Genomic DNA, 13330 nt, shown 5'->3' with positions numbered 1-13330 from the left:
ATTTTTTTTAAATTCTCTCTTATGGTCAGGAGGTCACATACTACTTTTGCAAGTTCATCTCAGGATAAGAGATACAGCATGTGCACACATGCTTTTGAGCAATGTCTAACACCTTTCCCTAGAAATATTGATTCTAAGATTCTTTACCTGGCTCACTACTTCTATATGAAGTTAGAATATAAACCAGGGGTAGGCAATCTATGGCACGCGTGCTGAAGGCGGCACATGAGCTGATTTTCAGTGGCACTCACACTGCCCGGGTCCTGGCCACCAGTCGTGCGGGGGGAGGGGGGGCACTCTGCATTTTAATTTAATTTTAAATTAAGCTTCTTAAACATTTTTAAAACCTTATCTACTTTACATACAACAATAGTTTAGTTACATGTTATAGACTTATAGAAAGAGACCTTCTAAAAACGTTAAAATGTATGACTGGCATGCGAAACCTTGAATTAGAGTGAATAAATGAAGACTCGGCACAGCACTTCTGAAAGGTTGCCGACCCCTGATATAAACCTCAGTAAGGAAGGAAATAGAACTCTGTGATATAAAGAAGGGTCTAGACATGCTTCTGAAATATCTAGCTGAACAGAAAGGAAGCTTACCTAATCCATATAGAGCAATTTTTGTGCTTCCCTTGTGGAGTAAAATGGGACTAATGTCTATCTTCTCTACAGATGATGAGCGTCCAAAATGATTCAGGAATCCTGCACTGCTTAAAATATCCAATGCACACAATGCATCTGCCTATTGAAAATATTAAGGAACAAAAAGATAATGGATTTGTACTTAAATTCAACTTCTACGTTTGTTCAACAATGCAAGACAAATAGTAATAGTTTATTAAGTATTGTAAAAAGGAAGCCTGAATGAGACCTGGCTTGGCTAAATTGATTGCTCAGTATGAACTACTAAGTTACATTTTTGCTGTTGTTAAATAGCTCATTTTTTTGTAGGTTGTGAATAGTAATAATAATCCTATATTACAGATCCACCATGTCAAATGCATAATGAAAACCTTTATGAACAGTAGTTTGAAAACATGAGCCTTATGCGCTTTTAAAAACTTTAATAACTTGGCTGTTTTTTTTAATTTTAAGCAACAATTAAAAATATTTGACCAACATTATGATGGCTTCCTTCATACAGACCAGAAGTAGTAACTAAAGCTGTAAATCAATTTAAAACATACAGCTAACAAATAATCTAAATGCATGGAAAAGGACTGACATTAAAACTCAAGTTATTAAAGACATTTTCTTACATAAAAAAATGTTGAACTTTTCTATACCTAATTTTTGAAAATCCTTTCAACTTCTCTTGTATTTTGAGGGGCAATAAGTCCTTATCCTATCTCTAGCTCTAGAAATCCCTAAAATAAGGTATTAGATAGGCAGATCATATGGTCCTATATCCTCTCTTCCGACCCCTCCTAATAATTGAATGTAGAGCCTAACATGAGCAAAACAAAGGAAAATTCACTCAGTTCATTAAAAAGGAAATTTAAAAGTGAAATGGGGTGACTGATGTTAGTAACCTGTTCCCAAAGGAAAAAACAAACAAACTTGTATTTGTGCAATGGTATAATTGTTGTCATCATTATAATAATTACCCCTGTGGGATCATCATGATTGCCATGAATACTAAAAACTGGAATAGAAATGTTGAGATTCCCATCCTGGTAGTTCACCCATGGAAATCTGAATAGGAAAAAAGTTTACATTTGCTTACAAGCTCTTTGCATACACAACATACATGATACAATTTTTCTTATCAAAACAACAACTTATACAGAAACTTCAATTGTATATTAAAGCATTTTATATGAACATTAATAAAGAAACATTCAGCAACACTCTAAAGCAGGTGATTATTAAATGAGATCTCACTTTATCTAAATTAAATGGGACTAAGAGGAAGGGCAGTGGTTAAAGGCACCAGTTTAGGACTTAGGAGACCTGAGTTCAGGTTCCTGCTCCACCACAGACTTCCTGGGTGATGTTGACAAGTCACTTAGGCCCAGATCCTCAAAAGGTATTCAGGTCCTTAACTTCCATTGAAATCGCAGAGCCTAAATGCCTTTGAGGATTTAGGCTCTGTGCCAGTTTCCTACCTGTGAAATGGGGATAATAGCACTGCTTTACTTCACAAGAGTGTTGTGAGGATAAATACATTAATAACTGTGAGGTGCTCAAATTCTTCAGATGGAGAACATAGACATAGCTAAGACAGACAGACAGCAGGCAGGAGTGTGGGGGAGGAAAGTCATTACATAATTTTGGATAAACAAGACTTTGGATACAGATGGGAGTTTGCACTGTACTGCATCACTGTGTTCACCTGGTACACACTTTGTTATATTTAAGGCTGAAAAATTGTTTCATACAGTCTCCATTAAAAACAAACAAACAAAAAAAAACCACCTCCTTTTCAACATTCATTCCTGGTCTTTGTCCAAAGCTGAATTTTGTTTTCAAAAGTTTGAGCAGTTTAATGTATGTTAAAATCTTTCAGTTCTAAAAGCTCAAAAGCCTAGATAGGATTATGGGGACCCAATACTACAAATAATTTTAGTTCATACAACCAATGCTATTGTATTCAATGACTATTCAAATGGGCATACTGACATATTTCCAATACTGGGCTTACATATATCAGAATGTATATGATATGCAATATACCTAGAAAAGTCATCCAAAGATGGTGACAAAGTTCATAAGAATATTTTCTCAGAAAATAGACCAAGGAATTGATCCTGCAACCTGCTCCACACAGCGGACTACTGAAAATTCACAGAAATCCACTGACTTGCAGAGGTCTGCCCATAAGCTGCTTACAGGATCAGACTCTTAAGTTTACTGCAGTGGCAGCTTACTGTACCTAAGCAGCAAATTGCACAGCATACTGTAGTTATTTCATCACAGTAAAATATACTTACTTGCTAAAACCAAAATTGACTGACTGGTCACTCAAAATTTCAAACTGGACAGGATGATCACCCATGCAGTATTTTCTTAATAATTCAATGCAGTTGTGTAATGTTTTTCTGGATGGTTTATTTTCATGAAAAAGATCCCCACCTAATAAAATAAAATCCACCTGCAGAGATCAAGAGCTTTGTTATAGTCAAATGGTATTCTGTATTATCTTAAAAGCAATTCTCTTGTAAAACACTGATTTTATGTTGAAGTGTATGGAATTTCTTACCAGGTCATCCAAGTTGATATATTTATAGATTGTAAAACAAATAAAACCTAAAATGCTTATAGTTAAATTATCTAACAATATTCAGAAAAATTAAAAGAATCTGAATTTACAAAACCCAAAACCACAACAATAAAAGCATACAACACTTGGCAAAGCAGCACTACAGAATTCTTAAAATCAATTACAAGGAAAGTGCCAACAATATTTTACAGGTGTTCCACCCAGGTATTTCACAGGGGAGAAGCTGGAAATGTATTGTCTCTAGCCCTAGGAAATCATTATTAATTCACTTTGCATTATTTTGAAAAGGATGCCCAACCAATCTGAATTTCTGAATACATGTTAAATGACTGGATATTCAACAAAACAGCTCCGTCAGGATTACGAATATACATTTGGATCTATCTGGGAATTATTACACTCCTAAGAATAGAAGGTAAGCCTAACTCCCATTTTAAAAGGTACCAGAGCCTAAATTCCATTTAATCCTGCAATGAGCTCCCCTGCAAACAACCTCCACTGAAACCAATGTGGGTCTGTTTTCATGGAGCTCATTCCAATATCAGGTACTCAATTTCCAAAATAAATGGCTCACTCCTACCAGAGTCCCTGAAAATAAAACTGTCCAGTACTTCCATTATTACATTTAAGGTACCATATTAGCTGCTAAGAACTGAACATCAGCTACATTTCTACTCTTGCTCAAACCCCTCTTTAGATTGAGCAACTTTCTTATAATCACTTCGGAACAAGGGCCACAATCTTCAAAGGGCTCCACAAGATCCAGATACAGGATTGGAGACAACCTTCCTAATACTTTCTGGAAAGCATCCAAAGTCCAGTCTCATAACCTTATTTTCCAAAAGGCTGCTTACTTCTTTTTGTTGAGCATGTCTCAAAATTTCATCAAAAGTTACAAACGTATCATTTCCGCGCACAGGATCCTTCTCCAAGTACCCAAGGTGAATGTCAGTGGCAACCAAGATTTTGAAGGTATCTTCTTTATCCCTAAATTGAATTAAAAAAATAAAAATAGAAAACTGTACTATGAATTCAGCTATTTCAACAGTCTTTTCCAAAAATCACCACATGCACATACAGTGTGGCACAGAAAACATTGTATTTTGTGGAGTTAACAGATCATCATCAACTTAAAAATCAAGTCTGTCTCAAAATGTTTAACCTACTTCTGTTTAAAACACCACCTAAAATTATGGTAAATGGAAGAGGTTATAGGCTAGATCCTGCAAATGGATCCAAAAAAAATTATTCATAAAACCACAAATATTGGCTGAAATGGGAAGATCAAGTACTTGAAACTGTATTTAATTCATTTTTTAAAAAACTGAATAGCTTGCCAGTTGACTGTTTCCTTTCAGATGGAACAGAAACATGTGCAATGTTTGCATAGGGAGGTTATGGGCCTGAAAAAAACAGGAGCTTACCCTGAGTTGATGCGACTCATCTCTGCGCTCACAATGGCTCCAGGTGGCTAGGACTCCTCACTGAGCAGTTCTGAACTGAGCTTGATGGGTCAGTACAAGGCAGAAAGTTCAGTTCTAGCTTCGAATACACAGAATAGTGTCTAAAAGACACGAATACAAATGGATTACAATTAAGCGCGTAATAAACTGAGTTCATGCCACCTACCAAGTTTTGCACGGATAGCTGTACTGCTGCTTTTTTAAAAATACAAAAAGTCAGATGTATATAAGAAAATGACACATTTTTGTTTATCCATTTCACTGCTGCACAATGTAATCAAGTATATGGGGCAAAACGGATCTCTATTTCTGCCCCTTGCACACCAAAGTGGCATTTCAAAGGTATATAGCACAGAAGCGGTCCCAGAAACAGGGCTTTTCAAGAGCTATCCGTCGCAATTTAATTTACGATGCGGCTCCTGAACTGCAATGAGACAGAACTCCCTTAATCAGCTGGCACCCAAACTCCCCCACCGGAGGGGGCCAGGCTGGCAGGCTGCCTGCAAGCCAACACGCATTGGGGCGGACAGAAGCACAGCCCGCAGCAAGCAGGGACGCATGCGATGCTGTATCTTGCTCTTTGGGGCAGAGGTAGGGCCAAAGGACCAGCGACGCAGGGACCCAGGTGCTTGTGTGTAACCCGCTGCCGGGCGCTACAGCCCCCCTGTGCCGACCCACGGAGATCAGCGGTTACAGCCCCAGCAACGGGGCTCTCGGGCGCGGGCGGTTCCCAGTTCAATCCCGCCCCGTGACCCCAGTGGGCGGCTCTCCCGCCTGCCCGGCAGGCCAGAGCCTGCGTCCAAACAACGCGGCACCAGCCCTGCCATGTACACGCCGCGCCGCTTCCCCGCCGGGCACCGGAGCACGGCACGGGGCGGGGGGGGGGGCAACGCTGCCAGGCAGCCTGGGCGAGATCAACCGCCCACCCGCTGCGCAGAGCGGCTCAGGGCGCGGCGGGCTGCACGGGGCCCGCCCGGCCCGGCTCCCCTCAGCCCCGTCTCGCCGCGCGGCGCGGCCCTCACCCGGCAGCCCTACGGCGTCACCAGCCCGGGCCTCGCCGCGCTTTCAGTTTCCATAGCGCTGAAGGGGCGGGGATAGACTGAGCGGTGTCCTCTCGCGATAACTGCCCACCAGCTCCCGCCTTACCCATTCCTCCCCCAGACCGGGGCAAGACAGGAGGGACGCAATTGGCCACATTGGAACCAATCACAGGCAGCGACACGGCCACTTCCGGGAGGAGCTGCGGGGCGGAAGTGTCGTGTTGGGCTCCGTCCGTGTGCTTCCATGTGGAGGGGGCGCGCCGCCGAGGCCCGGGTCGCTGTCGCCGGCCCCGCCCCTGAGATGCGCGAGGCTGGGCAGGGATTTTTGCCCCCGTAGCAGCTCAGGGCGGGAGCCAGTCGCAGCTCGGACGCTCAGCGGCGCCCGGGTGGGTCGGTGCCCGTGCCTGGCTGGGCGCCGTCCCTTAGCAGGAGCGCTCAGTGCTGCCAGAAGTGGCGCAGGTGGTTTAGTAAGTGGCTCTCGTTCCCTGGCATCAGTATTGCACCTGCTGCCCCAGGAGAGTGCTGGCGGGGTCTGGAGATGTTGGGTGTGGGGTGGCACGTGAACCTGAGCTCTTGGCTACTCTAAGTCATTACAAATCTCATGGTACTGTGAATGCCACAGTGACCTGGCTGGAGTCCAGCTCAGATTACTAGTCACCTGAGACATGTTTTGCATCATCAGAACAAACTGGGATATGTAACAAGAGTACGTTTTTTGACGAGCTACCCTGCTGAGTACAATGCAACTAGCCCGTCTGCTGTGCACCAGCTGCATCCTGGGAGCAGGAGCCAGAAAGGACTCAGGGAATAGATAGAGGAAAGGGACAACAGGAAGCTGGGAACAGTGGGCAGGAGGTTGACCTTGGCTTCCATCCCTTCTCTTTGAATTTTAAAGATGGATAAACTAGTTCTTGGGTGGGGGCAAGGGAGTTTATGGATTAAATTGAGTGCCTGCTTTTGAGGACTGCATGCTCAGGCAGTTCCCACAGTATCACTGATAGAGAAAAATCCTGTCCTGCTGAGCACAGGGCTGCCATTCTGCCCCTGTCTTGGGATTCTCTCCTAGCTGCGGTGCTTTACAGAGGAAATGCCCAGTATTCTCCTTCTTTTTCACCTCATCTGCACCCTGAAGCTATCCCAGGCTTTTGGATGAAATGTATAGATAAGTCATTATTGTTATAACTCAAAAGTAAAACAGAAGCAAAAACTAATGTTGAAAATAGATGTAAAATTTCTAAACACTGTTAACCATTTGGCTGCTGCAGGGTATTCCAAGCACATTATGCAGAATGCACATTCAGTGCTGCGCCATATACTTTTGCAGATGTCATAATTACCGTGTACAAGCTCTCTATTTCTGGAGGGGTGGTTCATAGTAAATATGTTAACTGCAGCTAACACAGTTCCTGTTTACATAGCCAGTTTGGTAAAATGTACATAAAACTGGCATTCTTAAAATTGGTTCTTGAAAAGTGTTTCATTATGTTGCTGCTATTGGCACAACCCTTGTTTTAGCTTTTGTTGATGATTTATGTATGTGTGTTTGGCAGGAGGTAATGCTGAATGACTCAGAAAAGAAGCAAGACAGTACAAGAAGAAAAAATATTTAACTCTGTACATTTGACATTTACAGATGCTAACTAAAAATGAATGAAATCAGAAAATCAGATGAGAAAAATACTGACAATAGAAAAGATGATAAAGAAGAGCTACTGGAATTTTCTGAGAACTTTAACCAACTTGAATTGTTGGAAACACACAGACATCTAATTCCTATAGGAACTCAGAGTCTTTGGTCAGGAGAGTCTGATGAGGAAGATGAAGAGGAGGAAAAAAGTGAGGAGTGGTACCAACTGCAAGAAAAGAAAATGGAGAACGATCCAGAAAAACTTCTGCTTTGGGCAGCTGAAAAAAATCAGGTAAGAAGGAGTTCATCCACTATATATAATTTTTTTTACTGTATTACCTTAAATTGGTACCTACCCAGATTATACTTAAAAAAACAAAAATCTAGCCATAATTGTTGCATTTTTGCAAAGCATACTGGGAGCCCAGTTAATTGGACCCTAGAACATTTGGGGCCAAGTCCTGCCAGCAAATCCACAGGGGTGGCCTCCCTTTCGAGTCAGCAAGGCTCCAGATAAGTTCAGGTGTCTCTCCATGCAGCTCAGTTTGCAGGATCAAGGCCTTGATTTGTACCAAGAGCTCAAATACTGTGAACTGAAAGAGCATTCTGGGTATTTTAATACAAATTATGAGCCCAACAGGTACACTCTTAAGCCTATTGTATTGCTTTAATGCATGTCATATTAAAACAAAGTACACTAATTTTGAATGCCGAAATGTGGTCCATCTCTTGCAAGCGATCTGTTTGCAGTGTGTCAACCGAAGCCGGTTAACTACTTCCAATAAATTGGAGAATAATTTTTTGAGAGATTTTGCCTTTGTATGTGTGCATTAATAAACAGTATTCTACCAACTGTAAAGTTGGTAGAAATACTGCCAGAAGTAACTTTGTGCATATAGTTATCATGTGGCAGAGTTCTACAGGTTATGATTGTGGCCAAGAGTTGAGTAAGATTCAATGAAAGTTTGATTTGAATCCAGCTATATAGATAAGACCATCAACAGTTCTGCTGTAGAAGATAACTTTTTAAAATAAGGAATATAACATCTCGTGCTTTAGGGCATAAACTAAGCACTACATAAAGGGAGTTAGGAATAACCTTGGGCAAGTTATTCCATAATTGGAAATGGGGTTGCTTGAAGTCAGTGGGACTGAAGCAAGTACCTTTAAGCACATGCTTGCCTGAACTGGGGCTAGAAACAGGATGCTGTACTAAGTAGACTACTGGTCTGATCCAATGGGATAATTCCTGCTTATCCCTAAGATAAAACAAACCAAAAAATTCTTACCTCAAACATGGTCTTTTTTTTTTTTCTCTTCAAAACTATGCTGTGTATATACAGGAGATTAATTGAATTGTGTTTTGACTGAAGGGGAAGATAGTTACTCTTGACAAAAACATTCCCATTAAATAGTATTTTATCCTATATGCACTAAAATCAGCAGACTATAAATTGACCTTATTTAATTACACTTGTTACATAAACTGCTGTCTAAAAGTACAGAGTTTGCGCACACACCTGCACGCACACACATTCATGTACCAGTGTGTTCATGTCTGTTCTCCAAAAGAAATAGCAGCAGTAAAATAATTGGAATCATTTTACAATTGTTTGTGTACAAGCTTCTTTCTGAGATCAATATTATAAACTTGCTTTGACTGCATACCAGGCTGTCTCTAGATTGTAGAAATAAAAGCAGTGCATCTCATTGAGTGAGGTTTATATTAAGCTGTCTGTCTTTCTTACATAGCTTAGCACAGTGCGCAGGCTCCTTTCTCAAAAGCTAGCTCCTGTTAACGTCCAAGACGAAGATCAATACACACCCCTCCATCGAGCTGCCTACAGTGGACATTTAGATGTTGTGCGTGAATTAATTGCCCAAGGTGCAGATGTCCATGCACTGACAGTGGACGGCTGGACGCCTCTACATAGTGCATGTAAGTGGAACAATACAAAGGTGGCTTCGTTTTTACTTCAGCATGGTGCAGATATCAACGCTCAAACAAATGGATTGCTGACACCATTGCATCTTGCTGCAGGAAACCGAGGGAGTAAAGAAACACTAGAACTTCTGCTGATGAATCGTTACGTGAAACCAAACCTAAAAAATAACTTGGATGAAACTGCATTTGATATTGCTAGAAGAACTGACATATATCACTACCTTTTTGAAATTGTAGAAAATTGCACAAATTCTGTGCCAGATTCTTAGAAATTCTCATTATTTAAACTTCAGAATGTGAATTTCACTTGCTTCCTCTTTGTAACATGGCATTCTTTATACTTGCACCCAAAACAAGTGGTTTCTCCCCACTTCTCAGAAAAGATTTAATGGGTGATATTGTAGAGGGAGGTCTCATGATTAAGGTTTCATTATTTTTGCAAAATAAATGACCATATACTTACTCAGACTTTGACATATATCACTTATATTAGTAGCGTACCTGGGGGGTGGGGGAAGTGCTCACTCCCACACCGAGCACAAGTGGCGCCTTTTTAATTTTACTCACCTGGGAGCGAAAAAAAAAAAAAAAGGCATCACCCACTGCGGCGCTTTTACTGACGGGGCGGCGCTCCAGGTCTTCGGTGGCACTTTGGCGGCAGGACCTTCACTCACTTCAGGTGTCTTCGGTGGCACTGAAGCTTCATCACCGAAATGCCACCGAAGATCTGCGGAGCGAGTGAAGGTCCTGCCGCCGAAGACCTGGAGCGCTGCCCCGCCAGTAAAAGCACCTTTTTTCCCCGCTCCCTCTCTTCCCTCCACCTGGCTACGTTACTGACTTATATAGAATGGGATTCGAAGTGTTCTGCAGGATAAAGCTTTGGTAAATTTAGTAATTTGCAGTGGGTCTCCACTTAATCAGTACAAGTTAGCAAGGATTTACTGTAATTAAAGTCCGAAACACTAATATCAAGTCAAGGAGGAAGCTGGAACATTAAGTAAGCTAGCAGGTATGCACAAATTGGTAGTTACTGTTTGTTTTAAACTTTTGAGACACATGTTTTAACTTAAAGTGCACAAAAATGCCAACTGAATGTAACTAACTTATACAGGGGACACTCAAAATATATAGTCTCTTTATTTTAAAATAAAATACTTAACACTAAATATTGTTTTGTGTTGTGGATCTTTGTTGAAGGCCTAATAATGAAATTGTCTGGTCATAGACCAAGAGCAGTATTCCTGTAGTGCTAAAAGCAGTTCCAGTTTAGTTTTATTGGTACTTTTGTATGGAGATGACTATCATTAAGGGTTCTGTTTACATTCTCCTTCAAAATTAGTTAAGAAATAATGTTTAGATGCATCCAAATACACACTTGTAGACAAGTTGAAGCATGTCAAGATAAACAAAACACTGTTGTGTCTGACTTGATTGGAACATTTTACAGGGCAGAAGGGACTTTAGTAGTGTGTCTGATCCATGCTGAAGTCTTGTACGGTTCATTCTAACACAGGAGTCAGGACACCATTTTAGTCTCGTACATTTCATTTTGTGTGTTTTCTCAGAAATTCTCTCTAACTTTTGAACAGTTCCCTGAGTTCAGTTCTGTATTTGATCCCCTTTTTAACTGACGAGTGGCCAGTATTGTCAACTTGGAGCACTCAAATATCATGAGGCAGGCACAAAAAACATGGGATTGGATTAAAAATCATGCATCTTGGGTTCTCACTGTTTTTTGAACCTTGTGGGGTGCACTTGAGTGACGTTGGCAAGCTTTTCTCTGCAACCATGAGAGCTAGAAACCTACTTTCAGCTTTTAGTTTAAAGTAGATTCTCATGTATGCCCAGGAGCTAGAGCTTTAAGACATACACCAAACATGATGAGACTCATAATGAACTCGCAAGCATTGGCAACACTGAGTAGTCCTTGACTCCAGCAGTTTCTCCTTTTGCCAACACCTTCCTCTCCAAGTAGCTCAGGACCAGAACCACAAAGGTAATTGCAATGCTCAGCTTTGCCTTTTAGGTGCCTAGAAAAATCACAGGAACAACACTGTGATCCACAAAGACTAAGATAGGTGCCTAAATAATGAATGGGACAGGACAGACTCCCTAACATGTGATCCACAAAAAGTCAGTGTACTGGCTGGCGAGCCAGGTAAGCAAGCCAAGGGGAGACACTGATGAGAGGGGTGTGTCCTAAGCCCCACCTCCTCACAGAAATAGGCACATAACTTTGGGCTGCAGGGACACAAAGCCCACAGCTAGGAACCTGTCTCCTGCAATCAGGTGGCTTGTGAGAATGAGGGAGGTAGAGGGAGGTCTCATGATTAAGGTTTCATTATTTTTGCAAAATAAATGACCATATACTTACTCAGACTTTGACATATATCACTTATATTAGTAGCGTACCTGGGGAGGGGGGGGAAGTGCTCGCTCCCACACCGAGCACAAGTGGCGCCTTTTTAATTTTACTCACCCGGGAGCGGAAAAAAAAAAGGCATCACCCACTGCGGCGCTTTTACTGACGGGGCGGCGCACCAGGTCTTCGGTGGCACTTTGGCGGCAGGACCTTCACTCACTTCAGGTGTCTTCGGTGGCACTGAAGCTTCATCACCGAAATGCCACCGAAGATCTGCGGAGCGAGTGAAGGTCCTGCCGCCGAAGACCTGGAGCGCTGCCCCGCCAGTAAAAGCACCTTTTTTCCCCGCTCCCTCTCTTCCCTCCACCTGGCTATGTTACTGACTTATATAGAATGGGATTCGAAGTGTTCTGCAGGATAAAGCTTTGGTAAATTTAGTAATTTGCAGTGGGTCTCCACTTAATCAGTACTCATTTATTGTGAGAATGAGTAAGGTGTCTGTCTCACTCTACACAAAATGGCCAGCGCAGGAGGCTAGTTCAGTGATTAGAGCATGCATCTGGGATGCAGGAGGGTCATGGGAGAAGGGGGACAGGACCTTGGGTCTTCTAACCACTAGGCTAGAGAGTCTTTCTCTTTCTGGGCCAATGATTCTTTAAATATTTATACACACCAGAAGAGCTTCAACAAGAAAGATTAAGGGAGCCCCACCTCACAACATTCTGTATCTCAGTGGTTAAAGCACTCTCCTGAGACAGTGTTCAAATCTTCTCCCCCAGTCAGGCAGAGGAGAGGAACTGAACCTGGGTGTCTCTCATCTGAAGGAGTGCTCTAACCACTAGGCTAAATGTTACAAAGTGGGAAAAATACCACCTCTTCTATCCGTATTGGAGCTGAGCACACCTACTGGATCAGGTTCCCCCCAGGCATGTCCTGCTTCATGAATTGCTCTGGAGTTTAGACAGAAGCATCTGGATGTTGACAGTGAAGCAGTACTGCAAATGTCCAGAGGCAGAAGCCTAGGCACATAGGGAAGTTTTATTCTGAAAATTTAGTCACTGAAGTTATATCTATACTGCAATTAAAAATCTGCAACTCAGGGTCATGGTGCATGGGCTAAGGGACTGTTTTTATCTGTCAGCTCTGTGCTCTTGGGGAACCAGGGCACAGTATCCAGGCTGTCTGACTCACAAAGGACCCATTCCCCCCTCCCATCCCATCCCCGCCCCCTCTGCTCAAGCCAAAACTGCTCAGAAGACTTACAAAAAGCAAGGAAAAGGCAGTGAGAGACACACCTAAACCCATCCTGACAAGGGTGACAGGATTAAGGCAACTCCCCTACCCTCATTTGCATTGAAGATGGGACAGGGAGGCAACTCCATTAGCATACAGGATGGAGAACAGAGATTCCAAGCCAAGAACCACACTGAACTCTGGGACCAGAAAAGCAGGGAAGCACTGCATCATGGGGGATCTCTACTCCAGAGGTTAATGAATCCACACCTGCACACACCCAGCTCAGTAGTTATCTGACCAATTCTTGTAATAAATCCTTTATTGGTATCCAAAATACTGAAGCTGCCTAATTGCATTGTGAGCTCCCTCGAAGGAATACCACCAAGAGCGAGGAATGATCAGTTCCTATTGTCTAGCCTGAACAAAATA

The 13330-nt window shown here is 42.2% G+C and overlaps 2 protein-coding genes across 4 annotated transcripts in view; one reads left to right on the top strand and one right to left on the bottom strand.

Moving 5' to 3' along the window:
• Positions 1 to 5848, bottom strand: part of MRE11 (MRE11 homolog, double strand break repair nuclease) — a 45908-nt gene extending 40060 nt beyond the window's left edge. The window contains exons 1-6 of the mRNA XM_045019715.1: positions 5714 to 5848; positions 4653 to 4792; positions 4083 to 4215; positions 2939 to 3099; positions 1613 to 1700; positions 606 to 747 (exon numbers count right to left, since the gene is read on the bottom strand). Of these exons, the coding sequence (XP_044875650.1) occupies positions 606 to 747; positions 1613 to 1700; positions 2939 to 3099; positions 4083 to 4215; positions 4653 to 4672 (544 nt within the window). The 5' untranslated portion in view covers positions 4673 to 4792; positions 5714 to 5848. The remainder of the gene's footprint in view (positions 1 to 605; positions 748 to 1612; positions 1701 to 2938; positions 3100 to 4082; positions 4216 to 4652; positions 4793 to 5713) is intronic.
• On the top strand, positions 5848 to 12031 carry ANKRD49 (ankyrin repeat domain 49). 3 transcript variants are annotated; one of them, XR_006579969.1, is made up of 4 exons: positions 5848 to 6198; positions 7365 to 7650; positions 9111 to 9703; positions 11615 to 12031. XR_006579969.1 is itself a non-coding variant. In XM_045019734.1 (3 exons), the coding sequence occupies exons 2-3, from the start codon at positions 7378 to 7380 to the stop codon at positions 9570 to 9572; spliced, it is 735 nt and encodes a 244-aa protein (XP_044875669.1). In that variant the 5' UTR covers positions 5848 to 6050; positions 7365 to 7377; the 3' UTR covers positions 9573 to 10477. The 3 variants fall into 3 exon arrangements, 2 of the variants coding, with proteins under 2 accessions (XP_044875669.1, XP_044875661.1); XM_045019734.1 differs by lacking the exon at positions 11615 to 12031 and having other exon boundaries at positions 5848 to 6050; positions 9111 to 10477; XM_045019726.1 differs by lacking the exon at positions 11615 to 12031 and having other exon boundaries at positions 9111 to 10477.
• The last annotated feature ends 1299 nt before the right edge of the window (positions 12032 to 13330 follow it).

The sequence above is a fragment of the Mauremys mutica genome, chromosome 1, assembly GCF_020497125.1.
Source record: "Mauremys mutica isolate MM-2020 ecotype Southern chromosome 1, ASM2049712v1, whole genome shotgun sequence".
Lineage (NCBI taxonomy): Eukaryota > Metazoa > Chordata > Testudines > Geoemydidae > Mauremys > Mauremys mutica.
Note: the sequence above shows the minus strand (reverse complement) of the source record. Positions and strands in the feature narration are given on the sequence as shown.

Excerpts from the sequence above, each read along its gene's own strand:
- ANKRD49 (XM_045019734.1), top strand. The coding sequence starts at position 7,378 with ATGAATGAAATCAGAAAATCAGATGAGAAAAATACTGACAATAGAAAA. Across the intron at positions 7,651-9,110 it reads GGGCAGCTGAAAAAAATCAG|CTTAGCACAGTGCGCAGGCT; the intron begins GTAAGAAGGAGT and ends TTTCTTACATAG.